Source organism: Diceros bicornis, chromosome 6 (genome assembly GCF_020826845.1).
Source record: "Diceros bicornis minor isolate mBicDic1 chromosome 6, mDicBic1.mat.cur, whole genome shotgun sequence".
Lineage (NCBI taxonomy): Eukaryota > Metazoa > Chordata > Mammalia > Perissodactyla > Rhinocerotidae > Diceros > Diceros bicornis.
Window position 1 is genome coordinate 11,443,413 of NC_080745.1, and position 14,224 is coordinate 11,457,636.

Here is a 14,224-nt window from a genome sequence, read left to right on the forward strand (position 1 = left end):
CTGCCCACGTCCAGTCCCACTGCCCACCAGGTCTCAGGCGGCAGAAGGTCGGGCAGCCCCTGGAAGGGAGACCCATCCTTCCGGAAAGGAAAGCTTTGTCTCTGGAAGAAAAGTTCCACCCCAGGCTCTGGTGGCTCCAGACAGAGGAGTTGGGAAAGCGGGCAGCTCCCCAGAGGCAGGGGGGAAGCTGAGCAGTGAGGAGGGGCAGGGACTTGCTGTGAGACCCAGAGGCCACACAGATGGAAGTGCCCTGCCCTGGGGACACCTGGGGACAACCTCTTGAGAGACATTCGACACTACTGAGCACCTTTAACAAGTGTCCCCTTAATGCAGCAATGCTACTCCTGGTCTCGATCCCCGGAACTCTGGACCCAGGCCTGCAGGGAGGTAAGCGTGGGGATGTTCACAGCAGTGTGGCTTGTGCTGTCCACTGATTAGGAACAATCTGAATATCGACCCCGGAGACTCATGAAACAAACCTGGTCCACCCATGTGACAGAATACTGTGCATATAGTTGGAAAATGTTATGTATTATGCATGATCCTTTTAATGTAAAAATACCCTTGTAAGGTACGTTTAGACAGGTAGTACGTATATATGATCAACTATTTATGGCAGTTATCTCTGGGAGACACTAGGATAGGACAGGAGGCAAGATTATCATAGTGGAGGGACAGCGGCCAGCCAGGCTGGTTGCAGAATGTCCCTGTGCTGCACAGGGGGTCCTGCCTCCCCTGCAGGTCCTCCCATCACACAGCCTGCCCCGCCCACTCCACACAGAGGGTGTCCCAGCCACAGTGCAGGACCTGACACTGGACCTCAGAGGAAAGCCCTCCTCTGCACTGGGTCCTACTACGTGCCATCACGGACGTGCCCCGTCTGTTGGGCTTCTTTGCAGAGACTCACTCTGGGTCAGTCGTTCACAGGAAACAGAATGACCAGGTGCCACCTCCAGCCTACCTCCCCAGGTGAGAAGCCCCGTGAATACCCAGCCAACACAGCAGAGCAACGAATTGCAAAGCACTGTGCCTAGTGCACCAGGCCAGACACGGCGTTACTATCACAGGAGTCCACTGGGGAGACATTTAAAGCAGCAAACTAATCTATGGAGGAAAACACCAGGCGAGTAGCTGCCTCCAGGGCGTGGCGGCAAGGAATGCCAGAGACGGGATCTGACAGGAGTTTCTGGGGCCAAGGGGAATGGTCTGTGTCTTTGTGGCGTTTGGGGTTACAGGGGCACTGTGTGCATTTATCAGAACTCATCAAATGATACACTTGGCTGGGAAGACGGCAGCACTGGAGGACTCTGAACTCACCTCCACCCACCGAAACACGAAATTTACAACTACCCTTGGAACAATTACACCAGAGACAACTGAAAACTGGACAAAAAGAACCCTCACAAGAAGGGGCAGTGCTGATTGAGGTGGAAGAGGCACAAATTCCTTTCTCGACAGGAAACAGCTACATCCAGCCATGGCACTTCACAGCTGGGAACAATCTTAAGGTATGCAGCCTTCCCTGGAGGAGTGGGGGATCTGAGCAGGAGAGCTTTGCCAGAATAAGCATCTTTTGGACTCTGCACAACTTAGACATGTGTCATAATATCTGGCTTTGCTGGCTATGAACAACAATGGGGAAAACCCCCAGAAAAGCTATTGAATATAAGTGAAAGAAAAGTCTGCTCTTAAAGGGCCCATGCACAAATTCATCCATTTTGGAAAGCAATCTAAAATCACCCGAAAGAAAGGGGCACAGTCCTTTGGTGAAAAGAAACTCACTTGATAGGCTCTGGGCACATCTCGGCCAGAGACAACACCTCCCCAGGGTGGGACCATCTCCCCAGGGACTAAGACTTTGGCGGCAGCCATTATTGTGACCTGGTACAGGCACGTTCAAACAGATGCTGGGAGATGCCATTGAAGTTTTTCCCCTGGTCTGTTAGCACAGTCATCCGCCCCACCCACTAGACCATCAATTTAATCCAGCTCAGCCAGGGCAGGCAGCCCACCCTACAGACTGCCTCCACCCAACAACGAGCCCTTGGGCAACCTGTGACCCCACATAGGTGGAGTGTGTGGGACCTCTGCAGTGGGGAGAGTGGGCCTGCTTCAGTGGGGCAGGGCATGTGCATGGGGCAGGACTGCCTTAACAGGGTGTGTGGGCCTGTGGGCAGTGAGACTTGTCAGCTCCAGCAGACTTGTGCTTCTCAAACAGCCCCATAGAGGATCAGCCCCACCTTCCAACGCCTGAAACAACTGTGTGCTGACATGCCTGGGGCCAGCCCCACCCAGCTGCACTACTTAGAGAGCTGAGAAAAACATAGCCGGCCAGAGGCCTGTAGCAATTGTGAGCCCCTGAGCCTAGCAACCCGACACACTGGGGGCCTACTCACTTAACAGAAAAACTGGAGCAGGTATGTGCTATTAGACCTCGTAGCCAACTGTACTAGGACTTCCCACGCCCGATAAAGTGACTGAAAAGACCACAGCAGCAGTAACACAGCTGAGCATTACAACCAGCTGGCCAGGACAGTCTAGCATCCCCTTGCGCCTGCAGCAAGAGCAACCCTGCCACAACAGAGGGACACACACAGCCCACGCAGGGGTCACTTCTGGAAGATTTGTAACTGGTGATGACAGGGAAGAACACTGCTGGGCCTCGTAAGGCATCTCTTACATAAGGCCACCTCTCCAAGATCAGGAGACGTAGCTGACCCACCTAATACACAGATACAAGCACAGAGAAAGAGGCAAAATCAGGAGACAAAAGAATATGTTCCAAATAAGGAAACAGGACAAATCCTCAGAAAAAGAAACAAACAAAACAGAGATAAACAATCTACCTGATAAAGAGTAGTATAAACTAATCTTCATACAGATGCTTAGTGATGTTGAGAGAAGAATGGGTGAATTCAGTGAAAATGTCAATAAAGAATGGGAAAATATAAAAAAGAACCAATCAGAAATGAAGAATACAATGATGGAAATGAAAAATTCACTAGAGGGACTCAATAGCAGAGTAGATGATACAGAAGAACAGATCAGCGAGCTGCATGAAAGACTAGAGGAAATCACCCAAGCTGAACTGCAAAAAGAAAAAAGAATTAAAAAGAAGGAGGACAGCCTAAGGGACCTCTGGGACAACATCAAGTGCACTAATATCCATATTATAGGTGTCCCAGAAGGAGAAGAGAGAGACAGAGGGACAGAGAACCTATCTGAAGAAATACTAGCTGAACACTTTCCTAATCTAAGGAAGAAAACAGACATCCAGGCACAGGAAGTACAGAGAGCACCAAACAAGGTAAAACCAAAGAGGTCTACACCAAGACACATAATAAGTAAAATGTCCAGAATTAAAGATAATCAGAGAATCCTAAAAGCTGCAAGAGAAAGGCAACAAGTTATACACAAAGGAAACTCCATAAAGCTATCAGCTGACTTCTCAGCAGAAACCTTACAGGCTAGAAGGGAGTGGCATGATATATTCAAAGTGCTGAAAGGAAAAATTCTACAGCCAAGAACACTCTACCTGGCAAGGTTATCACTCAGAATGGAAGGAAAGATAAAGAGTGTTCCAGACAAGGAAAAACTAAAGGAATGTATCGCCAATAAACCAGTGTTACAAGAAATGCTAAAGGGACTTATTTTAGTGGAAAAGAAAAGACTGCCAATAGGAATAAGAAAATTACCAACAAACCCTACCAAACAATAAAATCACTGGTAAAGGCACATATACAGTAAAGGTAGCAGATCAGCCAGCTATGAAGCTAATATGAAGGTCAAAACACAAAAGTACTAAAATTATCTATTTCTACCATAAGAGGTTAATGGATACATATGCACAAAAAAGAGGTTAAAGATGATATCAAAAACATAAAATGTGGGAGGTGGGGAGCAAAAGAGTAGAGCTTTTAGCAAGAGGTCAAACTTAAGAGACCATCAACTTAATATAGCTTGCTATATATGTTGGTTATTATATATGAACCTCAAGATAATCACAAACAAGAAACCTATAATAAATGCACAAAAAATTAGGCACAAAAACATAATACTAAAGAAAGCCATCAAACCACAAGGGAAGAGAGCAAGAGAAGAAAGGAACAGAGAAGAACTACTGAAACACCCAGGAATAAAGTAACAAAATGGCAATAAGTGCATTCTCATCAATAGCTATTTTAAATGTCAATGTACTAAATGCTCCAATCAAAAGGCAAAAGGTGGCCGACTGGATGAAAAAACAAGACCCCTATATATGCTACATACAAGAGACATGCTTCAGTCCTAAAGACACTCATAAACTGAAAGTGAAGGGATGGAAAAAGATAATGTATGCAAATGGCAATGAAAAGAAAGCTGGGTAGCAATACTTATATCAGACAAAACACACTTTAAAACAAAAACTGTAATAACAGAGAAAGAAGGTGACTGCATACTGATAAAGGGAACAATCCAACAAGAGGGTCTAACACTTGTAAATATCTATGCACCCAACATAGGAGCACCTAAATATATAAAGCAATTATTAACAGACATAAAAGGAAAAATAGACAGCAACACAATAATAGTAGGGGACTTTAACACTCTACTTACATCAAGGGACAGCTCATATAAACAGAAGACCAGTAAGGGAACTATTGGCCTTGAATCACACATTAGACCAGAAGCACTTATTAGAATTCCATCCAAAAACTGCAGAATACACATTCTTTTCGAATGCACATGGAACATTCTACAGGATAAATCCCATATTAGGCCACAAAAAAAGTCTCAATAAATTAAAGAAGACTGAAATAATACCAAGAATCTCTTCTGACCACAATGGTATGAAATTAGATATCAACCATAGGGAGAAAATTGGAAAAGCCACAAATATGTGGAGATTGAAGAAAATGCTAGTGAACAATGATTGGGCCAATGAAGAAATCAAAGGAGAAATAAAACAATACCTGGACACAAATGAAAATGAAAACATGGCATGCCAAAATTTATGGGATACATCAAAAGTGGTTCTAAGAAGGAAGTTTATAGCAATACAGGCCTACCTCAACAAACAAGAAAAATCTCAAATAAACAATCTAACATTGCACCTAAGGGAACTGGAAAAAGAAGAACAAACAAAGCCCAAAAGCAGTAAAAGGAAGGAAATAATAAAAATCACAGGGAAAATAAATGAGAGACTAAAAGACTAAAAAAAAAAAAATCAATGCAACTAAGAGCTTGTTCTTTGAAAAGACAGACAAATTGACAAATCTTTAGCTAGACTCAAAAAAGAAAAAGAGAGAAGGTTCAAATAAATAAAATCAGAAATGAAAGAGGAGAAATTACAATGGACACTTCAGAAATACAAAAGACTATGCCGGAATACTATGAAAAGCTATACACCAACAAATTGGATAATCTAGAAGAAATGGATAAATTCTGAGAATCATACAACCTTCCCAAACTAAATCAAGAAGAAATAGAGAATCTGAATAGACCAATCACAAGTAAGGTGATTGAAACAGTAATCAAAAACCTCCCCAAAAATCAAAGTCCAGGAACAGATGGTTTCCCTGGTGAATGCTACCAAACATTCAAAGAAGACTTAATACCTATCCTTCTCAACCTCTTCCAAAAAACTGAAGAGGAGTGGAAGCTTCCAAACTCATTCTTTGAGGCCAACATTACCCTGATAAAAAACCAGACAAAGACAACACAAAAAAGAAAACTACAGGCCAATATTACTGATGAACATTGATGTAAAAATCCTCAACAAATTACTAGCAAATTGAATACAGCAACACATTAAAAAGATCATACACCATGATCAAGTGGGATCTACTCCAGGGATGCAGAGATGGTTCAACAACCACAAATCAATCAATGTGATATACCACCTAACAAATGAAGAATAAAAATCACATGATCATATTAATAGATGCAGAGTAACATCTGACAAGACACAACATCCATTTATGATAAAAACTCTGAATAAAATGGGTATAGAAGGAAAGTATCTCAACATAATAAAGGTCATATATGACAAACCCACAGGTGATATCATACTTAATGGAGAAAAACTGAAAGCTATCTCTATAAAACAGGGACGAGATGCCCACTTTCACCATTCTTATTTAACATAGTAATGGAAGTCCTAGCCAGAGCAATCAGGCAAGAAAAAGAAATAAAAGCGATCCAAATCAGAAAGGAAGAAGTGAAACTGTCACTATATGCAGATGACATGATTTTATATAGAGAAAATCCCAAAGAATCCACCAAAAATCTTTTAGAACTAATAAATGAATACAGTCAAACTGCAGGATACAAAATCAAAATACAATAATCAGTTGCATTTCTATACACTAACAGTGAAGTAGTAGAAAGAGAAATTAAGAATACAATCAAACTTACAATTGCAACAAAAAGAATAAAATACCTAGGAATAAATTTAACAAAAGAGGTGAAAGACCTGTACAGTGAAAATTATAAAATGAAAGAAATCGAATACGACACAAAGAAATCTAAAGATATTCTGTGCTCATGGATTGGAAGAATTAACACAGTTAAAATGTCCATACCTCCTAAAGCAATCTACAGATTCAATGCAATCCATATCAAAGTTGCAACGACATTTTTCACTGAAATAGAACAAAGAATCCTAAAATTTAGATGGAACAACAAAAGACAGCGAATAGCCAAAGCAATCCTGAGAAAAAAGAACAAAATTGGAGGTATCACACTCACTGATTTCAAAATATACTACAAAGCTACAGTAATCAAAACAACATGGTACAGAAAACAGAAAACAGACACACAGATCGATGGAACACAGTTAAGAGCCCAGAAATAAAGCCACATATCTATGGACAGGTAATACTTAACAAGGGAGTCAAGAACATACAACGGAGAAAGGAAAGTCTCTCCAATAAAAGGTGTTGGAAAAACTGGACAGCCACATGCAAAAGAATAAAGTAGACTATTATCTTACACCATACAAAAAAAGTAACTCAAAATGGATTGAATGTAAGACCTGAAACAACGTAACTTCTACAAGGAAACATAGGCAGTACGCTCTTCGACATCAGTGTTAGCAGCATATTTTGAAATACCATGTCTGACCAGGCAAGAGAAACAATAGAAAAAATAATGAGAGAAAAAATAATAATAATGATGAGACTACATCAAACTAAAAAGCTTCTGCACAGCAAAGGAAACCGTCAACAAAACGAAAAGACAACCGAATAACTGGGAGAAGATACTTGCAAACCGTATTTCTGATAAGGGGTTAATATCCAAAATATATAAAGAACTCATACATCTCAACAACAAAGAAACTAACAAGCCAATTAAAAAATGGGCAAAAGATCCGAACAGACATTTTTCCAAAGAAGATATACAGATGGCTGACAGGCACATGAAAAGATGTTCAACATCACTAATTATCAGGGAAACGCAAGTCAAAACTACAATGAGATACCACCTCATGCCTTTGAATGGCTATAATTAACAAGACAAGAAATAACAAGTGTAGGAGAGGATGTGGAGAAAAGGGAAATCTCATATACTGCTGGTGGAAATGCACACTGGTGCAGGCACTATGGAAAACCACTTTTTTTCCTCAAAAATTTTTTTTTTCCTCAAAGAATAGAACTACCATACAATCCAGCTATTCCACTGCTGGGTATTTATCCAAAGATTATGAAAACACGAATGCCTAATGATATATACAGCCTTATGTTCATTGCAGGAGTATTCACACTAGCCAAGACTTTGAAACAACCTAAGAGCCCATCAAGGGATGAATGGATAAGGAAGATATGGTATACATACACAATGGAATACTACTCAGCCATAACAAAAGATGAAATCTTGACATTTGTGACAACATGGACGGACCCAGAGGGTATGATGCTAAGTGAAATAAGTCAGACGGAGAAAGTCAATTACTGCATGATCTCACTCATAAATAGAAGATAAAAACAACAACAACAAAACACAAACACATAGATAGAGAGATTAGATTGGTGGTTACCAGAGGGGAATCGGGGAGGGAGGAGGGCGAAAGGGATGACTGGGCACATGTGTATGGTGATGGACAGTAATTAGTCTTCAGGTGGTGAATATGATGAAATCTACACAGAAATCAAAATACAATGATGTACACCTGAAATTTAAATAATGTTATAAACCACTGTTACCTGAATAAAAAAAAAATGGAATTAAAAAAAACCCCAAAAACCGAAAAAAGAAAATGACACACATGACTTCTACATTTCCAAAAGAGAAGTGTTAACAAATATTGTTCCCTAGGTACAGATACGCAGAGTGAATGGTTTGGGGGTGAGATAGCCTGATGATTGTAATTTACTTTGAAATGCAGCCAAAATTAAGATGGATTGATGCATAGAAAGGGAGAGAGAGCAAGACAGAGAAGGGATAAACACAACATGGTCAAATAATTGCAAAATCCAGGTAGTGGATACAGGGGTGTTCACTGTAAACCGTTTTCACTTTGCTGTGGGTTTGGAAATTTCCAGGATAAAAGGATGGAAAAAAATCAAAGAACTAAATGAGAAAAATAAAACTGTGGACACAGCCCAGCAGAAGTCATGGTACACATGGGTGACAAGTGACCAACGCGAGGGACAGACCAAGGGCTTTGGGAAGCAGAGGGGCCAGTGGACCAGGAAAGGCCCTGAGGGTGAGGTGCCCTGAGTGTCAGGTCTCAAAGGATGGGTGGGCTGGACCCTATACAGCTGAGGAAGGGACTGCAGGAAGCCGAGTCCCCTCCCTCCCACAGCACCTCTGCAGCAGGTGGGGCCCAGAGCAAGGCTGGCCCTTGGAGGGTGCCGCTGTCCAGCTAAGGGGCCTCCGACTCCCCAGCCAGCCCGGGGTTAGGGAAGTGGTCTTCTCAGCACCCTCGGACCCAGTGCAGAGGACGAGCTGGCATGCAGGCCGAGAGGCTAGGAGGCCAGCAGAGGCCTCAGCCTCACCCTGAGTGAGCCTGAGAGACTGGAGAGGACATGGGCGTTGTGCTCCCCCACTGCCTGTTTGCCTCGGCCCCTGATCTATTCAGAATGACAGCCCGATGAAACGGCTCCTTCTCCTGCATTTGGGGTCCGGGTCCCTGCTTGTGCTTTCCCTCCAAGGGACTGTCACATTGTGTGGCATCTTCTGACAAGACAGCAACTGTGTAAAAGGTCAGAGCGGGGACTGCTGCCACGCTGGCAGAGGGTGTGCAGCGGGCACCTGTCACCTCGGCTCGGCCGCCACGGGGGAGGAATGACGACTTGCATCCTCACCTGCGGTTTGACGTGCTGCTCAGATGCCGCAGCCTGTGTGTGTCCAGGGGACATAATCAGAGAAATGACGCTGTCAGGCTGCCGCACAGCTGGGTGCTTTAAACCAGGAGAAGCAGAAACAGACCCTACGTGTGTGGGGGTCTCTAACCCGCCTCCACACCTCACACTGCAGCTCACAGGTTCAGAACACAGGAGGACTCAGACACCCGCCACCAACAGCTGGTTCAGCTGGAGACTCATCCTGGATGTCCTTGAACCACTTCCCTCCCCAGCCTGGGCTCAGCCTGGGGTCAGGGGGAACAGTCAATGATCAATGATGGAAATCTTAGTACCGGCTACTGTTGGTTAGGGCCTCCCAGCTTCTAGATCCTGGGCCACTCACTGTAAAATCCACTGGCCTTACCTCTCACAACGGATCTGCTAGTGGGCAGTGTTATTTGTACTTCTTGGAGACAGAAGTGGAGCTCGCAGATATTTGGCCATCTGCCCCAGGTTGCATGCCCACGGGCAGCAGAGCTCAGAGATGACCACTGCTCTGTCTGACCCCACAGCCTACTGTACTACAGCCTGAAGAGCACAGAGGCCAGACCCGGCTGCCTGGGACTGGACCCAGCTGGATCTGGCTGGGTGCTGTCACCAGTGGAAGAAGCATGCCCATCCATCCACCTCAGCTGGACAAATCCCAGTGACGTGGATGCACAAGCCTGCACACACAGAGCTCATGACAGACAGAGGCTCCTCTCAGCCAAGCACCTGCACAGGATGCCCTCCCCGCACTGGTGCAGGGACCCCTCTGGAGAGAGAGGGCGTCTTGTCAAGTTCCAGGTCTCAGGGAGAGGCGTTCCCCGCCTGACCGCTGGGTGTGAGGTTGGCTGTGCCTATCTGTGCGGATGCCTTTTGTCAGGCTATGCTCCTCGTAGGACGCTGGATGCTAAGCTGCGTCCAGTTCTTTTTCTCATCCATTGAGACAATCGTGTTGTTTTTCTTCTCCATTTTGCTGATTTGATAAATTATCCTGACATTTCAAATACGGAATCAGACTTGCATTTCTGGGGTGATCTCTAATTGGTCTTGATGTATTGTCCTTTGTATGTGTTTTTAGCTGCCATTTGTAGTGTTTTGTTGAGGGTTTTTAAATATATTTTTTCCTATTTTTTAAGTATACTTTTGGTTTCAAGATTTAAAAAAGTAATTACACTAAACTTATTGTGGTAATCATTTTGCAATGTATTTATGTCAAGTCATTATGTGGTATACTTTAAACTTACACAGAGCTCTATGTCAATTATATCTCAATAAAACTGCAAAAAAAGTACTTATATAAACATACTCACATCACAACCCCTGGATACACACTGCAAACACACACACTTACTTATCTACCCAATACACATTTCTGTACAACTAGTGCAATTACACACACACACCATACACACTCAGTCTACTCAACCATGCATATATCCCACACACTCACATCACACACACACCACACACTCACACACACCACACACTCACACCAAACACACCCACATTCACATACACACAGAAATACCCTTCTGTCTAGAACAGTGACTCCATTTCTTACCTCCTACACAGACAAAGTAAGTGTCCCCAGCTGTAACTTCCAAACAGGAATTTACCACAAGCTGGAACAGGGAGAGGGGTGGCAGCGTCAGGGAGAGTGAATGGCGGGCATGGTGAGAAGCCAGCCCATCCCCCTGCTCATATTCAGCCCACACTCACCATGTCAACAATGTCTCTCAGGGAACCAAATCCTTTCTCCGCCTCATACAATTGGTCTTTTCTTTCTACAATACTATTCAGCTACAAAGGAGAGGAGGCGGCTTAGGCCCACGGCCAGGGGTTGAGGGCATCCTCCCAGGAGACAGGCTCGCCTCCAGCCCTGTTAGACTCCAAGGCCAGACCCTGCCGTCTCCCCTCAGCCCACCCTAAGGGAGTGGAAGCTCTTCCACCATCACTTATGGCGTGTAGGTTTTACACACTTGTTCATTTCTGCAATGGCTGTCTGTTGCAGGACCGTCCTCCGGGCAACCCTGGGTAGCCAAATTGGTAGCTCTCCCCAACTAGGCTCACGGTGGCACCTGGTTACCTGGTAATTCTTATAGTCTTTTACACCCACGCAGTAAACCTTGGCTCCCATTTTCCGAGCCCTGTTAGCCTAAGAGAAAGAACTTTTAGTACAAAATACCAAAATATGCGGAGCAAAATGCTAGTAAAGATGGACAGGACTCACTTGGTCCTTAGCACTCTGAGCCGTGTCCAGTGACAATGTTCCAGCGGTCAGAGTGATAATCAGGCTGACAGCTTTGCGGTCTGCAGGAGAAGCAGGGAGGGGCCTGGTCGGTAAAGGCACCCAGAGGGACCTGCCACAAGCTGCCAGCGCCACAGCACTGCTCCCCACACCTCCTCCTCCCGGGGAGAGGGCACCCAGACCCGAGCACCTGCCGTCCAGAGCGCCTGGAGGGCTCTGCAGCCCACTGCTGGAGGGAGAAGGGAGCTCAGCCCAGGACCCACTTTCCAGATGAGGACACCGAGCCCGGCTCAGGGACCTTCCTGCTGAACTATCCCCACGACTGGATGGTACAAACTTTCCGCTGAAAGGCGACTGCAGCTGTTTCACTGGACAAGCGTAAGGCTCTCGGGTGAGCAAAGGGAGGAGCAGCCGCCCCCGACTGTACCAGGCCCCGCAGGCTCAGCGGAAGGCCGGGCTCCTGCTCCGGCTCCGGGCAGCACCTGCCCGAGCTCCTGCTGGCATCTGCAGGCCCAGGGCTTCCGAATGCGGGATCAGAGGTGCTTGAGCGGCTCTAAGCCTTTCCCACCAGGCCCACGCATCTCTACTGACAAGAGCTGTAACCCTACAGTCTAGATGAGGACGGTTCTGGGCCGAGCACAGCCTCTTCCACTGTCAGAGACACAGCCCCAGGACGACAGTCAACCAAGGGAAGAAGCTTATGGCAAAAGGAGTCAGAGCCAGAAAGCCGAGTGAGACAAAAGTGAGGTCAGCAAAGAGACAAGCAAGCTCTTTTTCTGAAAGCTGAAGCCTGTCTGCTCTAGGTCGCCTGGCTGTTTTCTTCGTTCTCATGCAGTCCAAATGTAGGTCGAGACCTCCTGTTTACTAGGAACCCAGGACGTGCACACATGATCCCGTGGAGGTCTGACAAACATCACTGGGGGTGGTTTGTATCCTCACTGCACAGCGGAGGAACCTGCAGCTCAGAGAGGGCAGGCAACTTGCCCCAAGAGTCAGCGCTAGGGAGTAGCTGAGGTGGGTCTGCGCAGACCTCGCTGAGGCCCAGGCCTGGCTCTGTCCCCAGACCTGCCCATGATGAAGCCAGCAGGCAGCTTACCTCTGGAGTACACTTTTTGAATCTGCTCATTTGCCTGCAAAGGAATGAAGGAATGTTGAGGGAGGACAGTGAGATGAGCGAACAGTACTCTAAGAACTTGATAAAGCAGAAAAAATTCTCAGGGCCCCAGCAGTGTGTACCTTCTTAAATCCCTCATGCATGTTTGTGGCTCCTGTAGGCACTACATTCTGAAGTCTGCTAAGACCATCACGTATCTCATTTCTGAAGAGAATCAGAAAAGGGAGTTGAGGTGGAGTGAGGGGCTGACGGTGGAAAAGCAGCCCCACGCTGTCCTGTCACAATTCTACACCGTGCAGACCTGCCTGGACTGGAGTGGACACAGTCAAGTGGCCCTATCATGGTCTTTCTGCTCTGTGTCGTTGAAACGGACAGGTGTTCCATGTCCCCCATCTGGTGAGCATGAAGGGGGCTGCTGGTTTGCTGGTCCCAAGGGTATGGCCTGGCTTTCAATGGGCTCACGCCTGTCTCATGGACGCAGACCTCAGGGGACCTCACCAAGGGCCCTGCCTTGACCGTCCATGGTGGGAGTGGGGAGCATCCAGGGAGGTTCACCTGTGATTCCGGCACACACAATGTGCCTGGCAGGACTGCAAAGCACCCAAGGGGTCCCTCAGGAGGGCACACATTCTCCAACAGGTAAGGCTAGTTTGGAAAAGGTCATCCAGCTGATGCCTCCCTCTCGCTCCCATCCTCCCTGCCAGGTACCCGAGTTTGACTCGGTGCCCCCAAGCCTCTCCCACTTCTGTAGATGGCGCTAAGGGAAGTAGCAAAGATGCTTAATTAGAGTGCTAGGCTCCTGGACTTCATGTGTCCGAAAAGAAAAGACCAAAGCTGGGGCAGTGGCCCTGAGGGCTGTCCAAGCAGGCAGAAGAGCAGTGGTCCCCAGCCTGCCACGGGGATGTAGCCTGTCAGCCACTGTTAACCCTGAAGCACAGGCTGGGACTGGGAAACAGGAGGAGGTGGGGCTTAGGTCCAGGCTAATCTGATGTGACAGAGCTGAGCTGGCACACCAAGGCTCAGGAGAGCATGGCCCCTGAAGGCTGGCTTCTCTCTGCAGGCAGAGATGCTACCATGGGGTGAGAGCTGAGAGCCAGGATGCAGTCCTGCCCAGTCCAGCCCAGGAGGTGAGGAAGCCTGACTCCCAGGGCCAGTGGAGGCCAAACCAGGCCCTGCCCAGCCCAGCACAAACACCCTCCCCTCCTCTCTGAACATTCTGGAAGATTTCCAGTTTGTCAACAGCACTCCTGAATACTCTGGAACTCTCAGCCCTCGCAGTCTCTGGCCCAGGACCCAGATCAGCCAGGCTTTGCTCTTGCCTGAGCGAGCTCTCCCTGATGTGGCCCCTCTAGCCCAAGTCACCCCCTACTCCCAGCTCTGCTCACAGAGGGACGACAGGCTCCTAGCACCCTCAGCAATTCCTCCTCCTCTTAAAATACCTCTCTCAACCCCTAAGAGCTCCCTCCACCTCTTGCCGGTTCTCACTTCCGCGGCCATCACCCCTGGGGGCTTTCTAGCCCCTGTGCTGTCTGGCTCCTCTAGCGCCCAGAG

At 46.5% G+C, this 14,224-nt stretch overlaps 1 protein-coding gene across 1 annotated transcript in view; it reads right to left on the reverse strand.

The window, feature by feature from the left end:
• The window catches only part of LOC131406887 (anthrax toxin receptor-like), a 60,161-nt gene that overhangs the window by 13,935 nt on the left and 32,002 nt on the right, over nucleotides 1-14,224 (reverse strand). The window contains exons 4-9 of the mRNA XM_058542752.1: nucleotides 12,796-12,877; nucleotides 12,656-12,689; nucleotides 11,542-11,621; nucleotides 11,398-11,466; nucleotides 11,031-11,111; nucleotides 10,873-10,933 (exon numbers count right to left, since the gene is read on the reverse strand). Coding sequence (XP_058398735.1) covers nucleotides 10,873-10,933; nucleotides 11,031-11,111; nucleotides 11,398-11,466; nucleotides 11,542-11,621; nucleotides 12,656-12,689; nucleotides 12,796-12,877 — 407 coding nt within the window. The remainder of the gene's footprint in view (nucleotides 1-10,872; nucleotides 10,934-11,030; nucleotides 11,112-11,397; nucleotides 11,467-11,541; nucleotides 11,622-12,655; nucleotides 12,690-12,795; nucleotides 12,878-14,224) is intronic.